The sequence below is a fragment of the Hesperophylax consimilis genome, chromosome 10, assembly GCF_061612785.1.
Source record: "Hesperophylax consimilis isolate HC1 chromosome 10, BYU_Hcon_1.0, whole genome shotgun sequence".
NCBI lineage: Eukaryota > Metazoa > Arthropoda > Insecta > Trichoptera > Limnephilidae > Hesperophylax > Hesperophylax consimilis.
The window spans coordinates 14,419,289-14,434,002 of NC_142845.1; the positions used below are offsets into that span (position 1 = coordinate 14,419,289).

At 32.1% G+C, this 14,714-nt stretch overlaps 1 protein-coding gene across 1 annotated transcript; it reads left to right on the forward strand.

Annotated features, from left to right (window-relative positions):
- The first annotated feature begins 653 nt into the window (after positions 1-653).
- Positions 654-14,333, forward strand: LOC149420334 (prostaglandin reductase 1-like). Its single transcript, XM_089636089.1, has 7 exons — positions 654-810; positions 5,295-5,397; positions 7,281-7,469; positions 7,744-7,862; positions 8,914-9,068; positions 10,685-10,796; positions 13,947-14,333. Exons 1-7 carry the CDS (start codon positions 705-707, stop codon positions 14,174-14,176), a joined length of 1,014 nt encoding a protein of 337 aa, XP_089492215.1. The 5' UTR covers positions 654-704; the 3' UTR covers positions 14,177-14,333.
- The last annotated feature ends 381 nt before the right edge of the window (positions 14,334-14,714 follow it).

A 14,714-nucleotide genomic window follows, 5' to 3' on the forward strand; every position in this document is an offset into this window, starting at 1 on the left:
GGACATTACAGATAATATTAGTTAGTTTTTTACCCTGCCGCTATGGCTTACAGGTGTGATTCCTGGAAAGGATATGAAAATTTTTGAAATAATAAAAAATGTAAATTCTGGAAACTAAAAAACACTCCGACCTACTGCATAGCATCCCAATGGCATAAACAAAAGGTTACTTTATAACGCCGATTAACTCTATGCCAATAATACATTAATTTCCTACCCTTACTTAATTAGTAATTACTAATTAATAATTATTAATATTACTTAACGTATTACTCCTATTACTTATGCCTACTATATCGGGTCCCAAAGCACCTTCTATAGCGAGAGTGAAATGTTTGGAGTTTTGGAGTTTGGAGTTTTGGAATTTTTTTCACATTCTCAGTTAGCGAAATTAACTGCCAAAAATTTAAGAACAATTAAATAATATCTTAATATTAATTTAAGAATAAATTAACAATTCAAGAAATTTTAATAAAATAACCTAAAAGTAAACCGCAAACTTAACGTAAAAAAACTGTAAAATATCGATTAAAAAAAATTGGAAATTTTTAAATCTGCAAAATAACTTGTTACATCCCTGCCCCAGTGGGTGCTACCTTGAACTTTGTACGCCGGCTGATGGGCCAATAGTCAATCAGTATAATTAATTCACACCGCGGCCGGTGGGACATTCAGTTACACAACAGACTACGACAGCAACAAACATGGTCAGGGCAAGGAAATACGTTCTCGTCAAGCATTTCCAGGGGGAACCCAAGAAGTCCGACTTCAAGATTGTGGAAGAAGAACTCCCCCCGCTACAGGATGGAGGTACTTACCCTATTTCATTACATGGTTCTTTAATTCTATTTTGCCGATTTTAGAAATGTTTTTTTTTCTCTATGATATGGGTACCTACTTGATAACTGTTTTACGTAACATCATATTATCATGACCAACTTTAATGATACCTATGTCACCAACTAACTAAGTAGGTTATGTCACGAAACTTCAGGCGGTATTCACGCAACTAATATTGTTTTGCAAATATTCAAAAATTGATAGCTCCTATAAAAAAACTTCTTATTTTTATTTTTTTATTTCGTATAAACGTAGCTTTATACTGTTTTAACAATAAATAATGTAAACATGAGAAAAAGGGGTCACACCTCGTTTTCCGATACATAAAAGAAATTTATATGAATATTGACCTGTTAGGTGTCTGGCTTGACTCATCCATCACGATCAAAGCGACATTTTCCGTTTACTGTGATGGTAGTAGGAGATTTTCAAATTATTGTCAGGTTATTCGTAGCCCGGGAATTTTTGTCCTTCTTTTTAAATTAAAAAAAAAAACCTGCTCTGTAGGTAAAATTATCTTTTAATCCGTTTGAAAAACATTTAAAGAGGAAGCTACAAGCCAAAAATGTGTATATTCTTGGTATACCTTATATTGTAGGTAATAGGCATTAAAATCGCTTGACAAACGGAGTCTAGAAACGTTCGATTTCAAGCACAAAACTGGTTTTTATTTATTTTTTAAATAATTTTACAAGAAAGCAAAAAAGTTAACCAAGTGAAACTGTTATAGATGTTACATTTATATTTTTTATTCAGTAATTTATTTTTTTATTTGTATTCTACTAAAGCGAAACGATAGGAAAACTTTCAATTTATCTAAAGCATATTTTTTGGTATTCATAATGTACACCAACTGGTAATAAAGATTAATCAAAATAGTGATTTAGCATTAAGCTTCGCCTTAACGATATTTTTTTCAAAACTTTATCAAGTTTTGTGGTCTGACTGCAAAATACAATAAACCTAATCATTTATTGGGTAGGCATAAAAATATCATAAAGAGGTTTCACGAATGAGTTAAAATTGTCAGTAGTTGTTTACAGAAGTAAAATGCCCACTTATTTAAAATTAAAATCTCTATGTATTTATAGAGAGAAGTAGTTGTATAGGTACCTAGTTATGCTGTAATTAAAAAAATGCAGAAGAAAGTACCTACGTAGGCTTAGATCAATTAATTAATAGATTACCATGCTAACCATAAATAAACCACTCAGATGCTAACCTTAAAATTTAACATTACTCGGCAGTTAAACAACTCTGAACTCGGTCAAGTATACAGCGTATCATCGCCTTGAAAGTATTTTAAAAATTGTATCTGCTATGTAAATTTAATAATCATGTAATTAATTGCATTCCTGTCTAGAAATTGGAAAATTATTTACATACTTCACTCTAGTAAAGCACAAAGGTCAAGGTTAAATCATGTATATTTTGATTTTTTATATGATTTTCATTTCCAAATCATAATGAGTTGATAAGACATTGTATGTATTATTTACGAAAACAAAATAAATTATATTTGCTTCTGATTTTCGTGTTTAATTTGCAGAGCTCAATTTTTGTTTGTTAATATTCTGTAATACTTGGTTTTTATTATTATGATGTCTGATAGCTGACAGCCATTGATGTATTATATTTAGATGAGCAAATGACCTACAACTCCCTAACTAAAACTACCTAATCCTACTTCCCTAAAACTAGTTATAAACTCTAATTGTAGGTCTACACAATTTACGTGTGTTTTGTTATACGATAGGTACCGGTATCAGAAAAACATTTACCGCTTACCGTGATGCTAGTAGAAGATTTTCAAATATTATCAGATTATCTGTAACCCGGGAAGGTTTGTTATTTAAAAAAATTGCAACGTGTCAAATTGCCAGTTTGTTTGACAGAATTTGAACAATTCATCAAAGTTAAAATTCAAGTTCTGTGAAATTCCTATTCAAGTTCTGTCATTATCCAAGTAATGCGAATACATCGATGGAAACAAATAGCCCTTGGTGAAATAATAACAGAACTTGAATTTTAACTTTAAAACTTGATGAATTCTTTAAATTCTTTGAAATAATCAGTCTATTTTACGATATATGAAACTATGAAGCCAATCACTTTTGAATGTAGGTAATCAAAAATGAATCAAATCATCGTTATCTGTAATGATAACTATTGATCATAACTGATAACATAATGATTCACAAAGATCGCTATCTAATAAATAAGTTTTGAGATATCAACATGAACCTTGGCTTAGTTCGGAAATTGGTTCCTTGAAAATTTGGACTAAATATTTTGTGAAATAAATAAAATGTAATATTTTAAAACGGTTTTAACACAGTTTTATCTTTTTCATTGTTCATTTTATGTATTCAAACATGCAGCAACGAAATAATTTCGGGGTAGAGAGCACAAAAGAAAATGATATGTTGACTTCGCAGGCACGATACTAGCACTAAATTATCGTGGTACGCCAGCTGATTCTATTTTCGTAACAACTTACTTGTTTTTTGCAAAATTATGTTTTCGTAAATTGTACCGTCTTATCAGATAATGTGTTTAAATATTTATAAAAATAGTCTGTATTATAACATGAGTAGTTTCCCCAGAACATCCATTATATCCATAGAAATGATTTTTTGAAAATATCCTGTGGATGGGACATCGGTGTCCTCCACCCAAAAATTGATTTGAAAATTTTTAGTGATCTTAACCTTATGTACAAAGGAACTTTATGAAGAATAAGTTCAGAATCGCTTACGCTAAATATTACTTCAGAAAATATTTTTTATTTGGTGTATGCAGCTTCTCTGACGACTTTGGAATAAACCATGCATTGTGATTGGTTTATTTATGCATGCATTGATGCAATTCTGCAAAAATGTATCGTTTTTTGTGCCACAGAATATAAAAACTCTGGATACGAGTACAATGGCTTGTATTGCACACATGTCTGCATGAATAGCTTAATTTACTGTTAAAAATACGTCATTATTATAATAATTACAGCGGTGGGCTGTATTATGGGCTGTTCAAATATCACAAAAATTTTACGATTTTTTGACGTTGTATCAAATATCCCATACGCTAATTATCCGAACAACTTTTTTGTTTCATTATTTTTAGTAAATATAATCGATTTTAGAGTGGGATTTTAAGATAATTTTAATAAGTAGATTTTGAAACAACAATTGGCATTTCAAAAAAAAAGACAAAAAAAATCAACAAAAAAGTTCATACAGCGTGGTTATTCTGATTATGTGTGTTTTAAATAACTACACTCTCTTCGTTTTTGGGAATATTTGTCAATGAGCCCTTTGAGGTTATAAGTTGACACCTTTTTAGAAAAGTTATAAGTAAGTGATAAGAAATAAGCCTTTCATCTTAAGTAATATTTAGGAACATACACCCATTCATAGCTTTATTTTTTGAGAAATGTAGCATTAATTATTGAAAAAATAGCGTTTATACCTTTAATTTTTCGTTTTTCATAGCGTTTATAGCTAAATAGGATAACTCCGAGGAATGTGAGTCGGCAAGAGGGGAAAAACAATTGAATTGGCAAATTCACTTGAAATATGTTTATTGTATTATTGATTGAAACTCAACATGGCACATTTTTCTACAGTAGTGTGTCATGTTCGTTCTACGATCTGTTAATACAAGATTATAGCGACTAAAAAATCTTTTTTATTATCGCTAAAAACACTATTTATCGCTTTAATTCGCGAAAATATCGTTAATGCCATGAATGGGTGTCTCTAATCATTAGTAATTTGTTAAACACAAGTTATTTATTACGAGTAGATATTTTTTTAGTTACAAATTATTACAACTTCTGATGGTTTACAATAACAGCATTATAAAAAAATTAAATTATTATTTCTACTTTTTATTTAACTTATTTTGAAGGTTATGCTCATTAATGTAATGTATATCATTGAAGAAGAAGACAATGCTTATAAATCCAAACGAAACATGAAACAGAATAAGACACATCAAATAAAAAAGATAACGGTCACAACTAGGAATCGAACCCATGATCAGGCCAGATGATATTGTTAATTCTGAATTTGAAATATGAGATCGACAAATATGACATTTTATAAATAGGTACCAATGGTCTAGTGGTTGAGATGCCTGTTTCGGAAAGACAAGAGATCCTGGATTCGATTCCTAGTTGTGACCGTGATTTTTTTCTATGTCTTGTTCTATGTATCAGTATTGTCTTCTTCTTCAATTATTTTCATATTTCGGAAATTACTAATTTGGAGATTGAACACTATAAAAACAAATTCTTTTAAGAAAGCCGAAATGTTCAATACATACAAATCAATTTCAACACCGATGATAATAATTATCAATATTATGTAACAAACTAAGTCAATCCTTAAATAATTTCAAGATAAATGATTTAGAGGAAGTTAAATAAACTATTAAAATTTTGTTGTTTTCAGAATTCCTTTGTAAAGCCGAGTACCTGAGCGTGGACCCATACATGAGGGCTTACATGATAAGGTTCCCGGTGGGATCTGATATGATCGGATCTCAGGTTGCTAGGTGAGCCTAATCAATATATTATGCTACTCGTATGTTATTTCACTATTACAGATTGGGTTATAAACTAGATAACAAAAACATTTAGAAGGACTATACAGTACTTCTATCTAAAACCTTATAGTGCTGGATTACTACAAAATAATAATGTATTTTATACTCCCCAAACGAACACAAAACAAATGCAAACACACTGCAGTTTCATTGGACCTCGTACATTCAATCTTTTACCGAAAAATATTCAAGTGATTACTAAACTTCCTCAATATTTAAGAGTTAAAATTATGGCTTTTCGACACAGCAGTTGAAACTTTTTTTAATTTAATTTGTATCAATTTATGTTTCTCATAAAATATTCACCATATATTACACTAAACACTATTGTAAACACTTTTTATACAAACCGCTTAGACAAAATATAATCTTGTTTTTGTTTTATATGCCCACAGTTTGTTTATTTCTAGGTGCAATAATATAATAACTTAAATATATTACCTACGCACAGGCTGCGCCTTAGTGGGTTCCCATTATTCGTATTGATTTATATAATATTGTATGTATTTAATGTAAAAATTGGGAAAAATAATGGAATTAAAAAAAAATAAAAATGGCATCAAAATATATGTATTGATGTGGAAACTAATTGACCGGTCAGTGGCTGAGTTGACATTGCGTTTGGGTAGTAGTGTGCTCAATTCCTCGGCTGGCTAAGTCGTCCATCACAACACAAACAAAATTTTCCGCTTACTGTGGTTGTAGTAGGATTGTTTATAAATATTATCAGGTTATCGCCACCCGGAAATTTTTAACTAAAAAAAAAAAATAATAATTCTGTGCAATTTTCATGACTTCAAAGTTCACTGTTTGAGGGTATTTGCAGCTATATAAAGTCATCAGATTTGTGTTGAGCGTATAGGTACTTGAATGACTCAAATATTTCTGCAAATCATCATTATGTCATTGCATACATAAATTATTATCTTCAAAGTTTTTGTGTTCATATCTCAACTATATGATATTATCATACACGTATACACCTCGTGGTGTTATTCCGTTTGTCAGACATTATTTTTTTTTACGTACGCATTACAATATATTAAATTATAATTATTATATAAAGTATCTGAAAAAAATGTCTGTTTATAAAACTAGGATGGATGCTGGAGAGCATGTAGCGAGGATGAAATACTGTTGACCAACTAAGAGGCTTGACTATTTTATGCCTGCAGGATACAGAGTACATGTTAAGAGGCATGAACTTGGTGACATGGTGACTGGACGACAGTGAGGAGTCGAACACTGCTTTAAGAGTGGGGGCATTAATGATAATATAATATAATTAAATGGTCCAATACAGATTTAGATAACTTAGAATGCTTAATTAGAACTACACTAACAAAGTGTAATTGCCATAATCCAAATTCAGCTATAGAACGAATTAATTTACCTAGAAAATTAGGAGGTAGAGGTATAGTCAAAATAACTTCTTTGAAACACAATCTGGTAAAAATGTTAAGAACTTTTTTCTATAGGAAAGCTAATAGCTCAGAAATGCACAAAATAATTTTCAAGGCAGATAGAAACATTACACCTATAAATTTATACGACGAGAATGCCATTTTTTTATAAATCCCAACCAGGAATTATTAGATTATTAGAATTATTAGATTCCTGGTCAAATAGAATTATTTTTGAAGTACACGATTCGAGAGTGCGCCCAACTCGCCACCAGATGGCATTATTAACTAATTTAACGTTTTGGGTTGACTATGTTCTTATTTCCCCAACCCGTCATACCTGAACACCTTGTTTCATCAATATCTAGAAATATACTTACAGGTTTTCTTCCATTTGGATAAATAAACCATATTCGTTTCTCTCGACAGAATCGCCGAGAGCAAAAATAAAGATTTCCCCGTTGGACGGTTGGTGGTCTCAAACTACGGCTGGAGGGACTACACTATCGATGGTGGCAAGAACTTCGACAAGCCATCCCTCACTGCCCGAACCTACATCCTTCCTGACCTAGGAGACCTCCCTGCTTCCCTCGGAATTGGAGTCCTTGGCATGCCAGGGTGAGAAAAATATAATGAACATGGAAATAGAGGGATATATGACATGGAAGCGTGCCAATAACTGTACGTGCTGAGTTACGACCAAATTGCACGGACTGTCAAAGTGGCTGAGCCAATGAAAGTTATGCGCTTGGTGTGGAGGTATCAAACTGAGCTTGAGCCTGGCTAAAATATACCAATGCTGAACAGACGTACAATAATAATCTAATAAAAATACAGTATATATGTGTATGTGTTCGTGTAGAGTAATGTTTTATTTTTCTTTTATGCATAGAAACACCGCCTATTTCGGTTTACTAGAGCTGTGCCAGCCCAAGGAAGGAGAGACTGTCGTAGTAACAGGAGCTGCAGGAGCCGTTGGTTCTCTCGTTGGACAGATTGCCAAAATCAGAGGTTTGTCAGTTATAATTTAAGGTAACTTGATAGCGCTAACCCGAAACCAAAATGTTTTTCAAGTGGGCATTTCTAAAAAAATAAAAATATTGTAATATTTCTTAAATTGTGCCAAGTTCTTGAAAATGGTATTTTTTTAGAAATGCTCACATATGTTTTTATTCAACAGCAACAGTACGATTTGCTAAATAAAATGTTAAAAAGGGCATTGATGTATATATGTATCTTATTTAGTCAATGGCTGAAGGGCAATTTCTGTTTTATTGTGATTATTGGTTTTTACACGTGGGAATGATTTTCTACTGAAATTGTTGGTATTCCTATAATTGCACATTACGTGTGCTCGTGTTAGTTCTCTCAGGAGGCTTATTAATGTGTCTAAAGCATATTTAGAGTATTAGCTCTATTTAGCCTCACAACGTACCAAAATTAATAATGTAATTTTCCTAGTATTATATTTTTCCATATTGCATGGTGGAGGGTCTAGTTTCCACTTTATTTCGTTTGGACATTGTTTTGTTTAAGAAGTTGTGTTTTATTATGTCTTCTATTTTCTTTTTGATTTTGTTTTTTGATTTTACTTTGATTTTGTTTTGTTTTTTATTTTGTTGTGTTTATTTAGATGTTCTTTGTAAAAAAAATAAGAAAATAACATCTAAAAGCCGTAGTCGCCGTGCGTCATGGTGCACAAATTAAATTATGAATCGCGTGACTACTGTACATACAAGCTACACAACTAATGGTAGAAGAATGCCCACTTCACCAGTATCTCAGAGGCACATCTGCGCTGAATCAAGTGAATCCTGGTGCAGTTGACTAACAATAACCTCATCTTTCCATTATGACCTCCGACAAATCTTCACCAATATTTGAAGAAGAAGAACAGCCGTCGGGACTACATATAAATGAAATTGTGTCTCTGATAGTATTATTATATTAATAACTGTATGGTTTAGGATTGTTGTAAACAGATGTGGCGCCCTCTGTTATTTTCAAAAACTGTTGAGTTTTTATCTGCTAGTGTTTTATAATATTTCTTTGTGTAATGCAGGTTGCAAAGTCATCGGATTTGCTGGCTCTGATGCCAAATGCAAATGGCTGAAAGAAGAGATGGGTTTCGATCAAGCCTTCAATTACAAGACAGTAAATGTCACAGCAGCTCTGAAGGAGGCCGCCCCCAACGGAATAGACTGCTACTTTGATAATGTAACTATTTTTCTTTTTAAAAATATAAAGAATACTTATATTTTTTATAGTAAATTTTATAAAGTTTTTCGGGAATAATCGATGAACTTTCACACATACACTTCGGAGCGTCGGTACGATGCGCCGCTCCAAGCCGCCGAGCAAAAAAGTCTCACGATTACACGTTACCTTGCTTTCGGACTTTAGTTTTCTGCGCGGCGCACGGTGGGCTGAAAATCGCCTTTCGTAGACATAGAGACTTGAACTTTCAAGGGTATTTTTTTTTGCTAAAAATGGATTCTGCTGATTATTACTATGCTATAAAATGTCGTACGAAGAAATTGCGTGTACAAATGAAGGAGTTATAATTTTTTTAAGAAAAAATTGTATGGCGCTGACATTAAAAATGAGGCTATCTCTGGAATCATAAGGTTGGCCGTTCTATCTTTACACACAGATAATACTACTATTTATTTGTATTTTTTTGACATACTTCATATTGTGGCGCAAGATGCGATTATTTTTTTTTAAATCCTCAAAGTTGAAAAAAACCCTTTTTAATGTTGATGATTCATTTTAATGCTTATATGCTTTTAGGCTTGCAGTGTAAATAAAATATTGTAAACTAGACAAAGCATACTCATATGTAAAGCAGTTAAGCATTAAAATGAATCTTCAACATAAAAAAGTTTTTTTTTCAACTTTGAGGATTTAAAAAAAAAAATCACAAGTTTCGCCACAGTACAAAATATGTCAAAAAAATACAAATAAATAGTAGTATATTTGTATGTAAGGATATAATGGTCAACCTTATGATTCCAGAGATAGCCTCATTTTTAATGTCAGCTCCATACAATTTTTTCTTAAAAAAATGATGACTCCTTCATTTGTAGACGCAATTCCTTCATACAAAATTTTATAGCATATTAATGATCAGCAGAATCCATTGCTAGCCAAAAAAAATACCCTTGAAAATTCAAGTCTCTATGTCTATGAAAGGCGATTTTCAGCCCACTGTGCACAGTGTTTTGGCTTGCAGTGTAAATAAAATATTGTAAACTAGACAAAGCATACTCATATGTAAAGCATTTAAGCATTAAAATGATTCATCAACAAAAAAAAGATTTTTTTTCAACTTTAGGATTTTTTAAAAAAAAATCGCACTTTGCGCCACAATATGAAGTATGTCAAAAAAATACAAATAAATAGTAGTATTATCTGTGTGTAAAGATAGAACGGCCAACCTTATGATACCAGAGATAGCCATTTTTAATGTCAGCGCCATACAAATTTTTCTTAAAAAAATTATAACTCCTTCATTTGTACACGCAATTGCTTCGTACGACATTTTATAGCATAGTAATGATCAGCAGAATCCATTTCTAGCCAAAAAAAATACCCTTGAAAATTCAAGTCTCTATGTCTATGAAAGGCGATTTTCAGCCCACTGTGCGGCGGCCTGGAATGGCGCGTGGTACCGCCGCTCCGAAGCGTATGTGTGATAGAACCTATTGAACCATAGATCATCAATTAAAAAAAAAACGCTACAAGTACATATGTAATTCAATAACGGATTTCCGGCGTTTATTAAATTTAAAAAGCGATTAATGGAAATACGGGTTGTACCTTGATTCTAGGTTGGAGGAGAGTTGAGTTCTATAATTCTTAATAAGATGAACCGTTTTGGAAGAATAGCAGTTTGCGGTTCCATCTCCACCTACAATGAAGATCCTGCTAAACTTCCTCAAGGTAACTATTTATTACTGTGCATTCATTACTTACTACCTGTACCCCGCCACGCGTTGCTGTGGTTCCTGTATGTGCAGATAGAGAAACAATAGCAACAATGCTATGTTTTGTCTAAATTTATTTATTTATTTATTGACGCCCTATTGGGCTTTTAAGTACATAAAAATTACAAATTTCATTTTTAGCAACAGTATAAAACAAACAATAGAAAATCGAAATAAAATATAATGATTTCTTATACATTATTTACATTTAAAAAGTGGTAGACTAATTTGGCTTTAAATGTATTAAAGTTTAAATTAAATATGTCAGCGACATCATTTAGTTCATTGCCCAACCTATGTATTCTTTCTAACACAGAATTCGTGGCGAAGTTATTGTTGTAGAATAAAATATTCCGTCTAGTATATTTTGGAGGTATATGTAAAGATAGCAAGTTTATAGTGTCAGGGCAGTCTAACCTTGAATGCACAATTTTATATAATAAAAGAAGATCAGATATTTTTCGCCTTTCAGATAATTTCAATAAGTTAAGTTTACTGCGTAAATTGACATAATTGATTTCAATAATAGGAATACCAATTTTGAAATTAATAAAACGTAAAAATTTATTTTGAATTTTTTCAATTTGTAAACAATGAGAGTTGAAATGAGGACACCAAATGGTTGCATTGTATTCAACCTGACTTCTAACCAGAGACGTGTACAGTAATTTTATAGTTTTTATGTTATTAAAGTCTTTAGCGATTCTGAGAATAAATCCAAGCATTTGTAATCCCTTACTGGTAATGCTATTAATGTGATTCAAGAAGCGTAATTTGGAGTCAAAGATAACTCCAAGGTCATTGAATTCAAAAACTCTTTTTAGATTGGCATTGTTAATTGAGTAGTCGAATAATAAAGGGGTTTTAGATCTATGGAAACTGATCGTTTGGCATTTGTTGATATTAAGATGTAATTTGTTTACGATGCACCATTCATAAAGTTTATTTAAGTTCATTTGTAGAGTTAAACAATCAGAAGAATTACCGATCGATTTAAACATCTTTAGATCATCGGCGAATAGAAGAAAGTGAATATTATCGAAAATTAGTGAAATGTCATTAATAAATAGTAGGAAAAGAATTGGTCCTAGGTGGGAACCTTGGGGGACCCCACTTAAGGCAAAAAAAGTATAAGAAGTTGTGGAGGTAATTTTTACAGATAATTTTCTGTATGATAAGTAACTTCTAAGCCATTCGAGAAAGTTGCCGCTTATTCCCAAGTGTTCTAATTTTTCCATTAAAATGCGATGAGAAACAGTATCAAAGGCTTTGCTAAAGTCAGTATAAATTGTATCAACTTGAAGACCCTTGGAAAGTGCATTAGAAATAAAATTTTCGTAAAGCAATAAGTTAGATGACGTAGATCTGTCTGGCATAAAACCATGTTGAAATGTTGATATAATTGGTTTAATTTGATGCATGATTTTACTTAATATAATCTTTTCTAAAAGTTTAGGTAGTGATGACATAATACATATGGGTCTATAATTTTCAATTTGACATTTATCTCCTTTTTTAAAAATAGGTGTTATAAAGCTACTTTTCCAAATTTCAGGAAAACAACCTGTAGATAAGGATAAATTGAAAATTATAGTAATAGGAAGAGCTAGAACATGAATACAGTTTTTAAGTAATATTGAGGGAATCATATCTGGCCCCGAATTCGACCTGGTATCCAGCTGTTTGATAAAAGTCACAACATCATCTACTACCACATGGATGTTATGCAAGTTGAGTGAGCTTTCGGTAAATTGGGGTTTATCAGATAATATGTTGTAATTGTCTTCAACATATACACTCTTGAAGAAATCTGCAAATAAATTTACAATATCGTTTTTGTCATGACCCACTTTTTTCCCATAAAACATTGTACCGGGAAAGTTAGAGTTATTTTTCCGAAAGGAGTTAGCGTAATTCCAAAATTTATTAATATTTGTTAAAATAGAATTTTCAACATTGTTGGTGTATTTCTTGAAACATACTTTCGATTGCCTAAACAATCGGTGACGAACTTGAGGAGATTTAAGATTTTGAACTAACGAACATATATTGTTTTTACTTATATAGATTAATTACTCCCATCCTGAAAATCAGTAACGTTATTATTTTGCCAAACAGAGAATGGCAGTGTTATGTCCATGATTTCTGGACTCACAGATTGCGGGACTAAATCTTGGCTTGGACAAAGAAAATAATTTAAATTTATTTGTTTTTTCACATAATATATCTTATATTTTTTTATTAAATAATATATTTTTTTTTTTTTTTTGCAAATTTAAAAAAAATCTCCTGATATAGCTGATGCTTGTGATCGGGAGAGGAGAACTTACACAGGGTGTCCGGGGGTAAAGTGCGCTAACTTCGGGGGTGATTCTACATGATAGTATAAGTTAAAAAGATAAAATAACTTTTAAGAAATTCCAACGTATTAAGGTCAAAATTATTTTTATGGGAAAATAAATATTCTTAAATGGAAAAAAAATATTGTATGAGAAAATAAACATTGGAATTTCGAAAAAAGTTATATTTATCTTTTTCACTTTACCCCCGGACACCTTTTATATTACAACTACTTTTGAAAAGTTATGAAAATGTTATAGTGAAGTTTAAATACACTAAAATATAATACATTGAAACTCTTTCCAGGGCGGATATTAGTATCGGTCTGGTGAATAATTGAGAATCGATGCTTGAAATCGTTTATGTTTAGTAACCAGATTTGAATAACCAGATACTTTACAATGTTTATCTTCAGCCTCCCAATATTCCCCAAACAATGAGTGCCATAGTCCTACCGATTATGAACACAGCAGCATCAAATATAAAAATGCAAGTTTTGCATGGCTGTAAAATTTTGGAAAATGAATATCCAAAAAAAAATTGTAAAGCATAACTCACAGTTCGACCAAAATCAAAAAACATTCCCTATCGTCTACTTGAACGAAGCGCTATGCAGGAGGCGAGTGCGGCATGGCGAGCCACCAACGAACGCTAGCAAAATACTAATAAATCACGCCCTTTCTGTGAATCGTAAGAGACGCACGTCTGCATACCTTCTTTTGCATACGGTCTAGCTACAGCAATGTTTTTGTAAATGTTTTTTTAGTTGCAATCCTGCAGCCCACCTTTGTCTTCAGCGAGTTGAAGATGGAGGGCTTCCTTGTCAATCGCTGGGTGTCCCGCTGGACCGAAGGAATCGAGCAGAACCTCGAGTGGATCAAGGAGGGAAAACTTAAGTACAGAGAAACCATCACTAACGGATTCGAAAACATGTACGAAGCATTCGTCGGGATGCTCCGCGGAGAGAACACCGGAAAGGCCGTCATCAAGGTGTAAATCTACCATATAAAGCCACATTTTAACTGTCAACCTCTCTTATAAGGTTCCCACAAACCTTATAAGAGGGTTTTAAAATTTTGGTTGTTGTTAGAGTATGTTTAAATTTGATGTAATGATGATTTGATGATGATACATTAAAAATATTGAATTTACAAAATCTGTGCTGTCAATTTAACTGACCTATTTATTGGATTAAATACCTAAATAGATACTAATCAATATTGCACCATTCGATTGGATTTCTTTTGTAGATACGTAATATCTCAAGTACATCTCATTTTGTTATGTTGATTATTTGTATTAATTCGGAAAACAGACAAGTAAGTAGATTTTTACGCAAATGTTAGGTCCTTATCGTTGAAAAATTATCAGATAATATCCATTTTATAGAGAAACTATTATACAACTATTTTTTAGTATTGATTGTTATAGGCCTCCGTGGTCGAAAGGTAAGGCTGTTGACTAGCAAGCCGAAGGTCTCGCCAAGATCTGAACAGACCTCACCCGATGACCCCGGGCACCCCTGCTAAGTCAT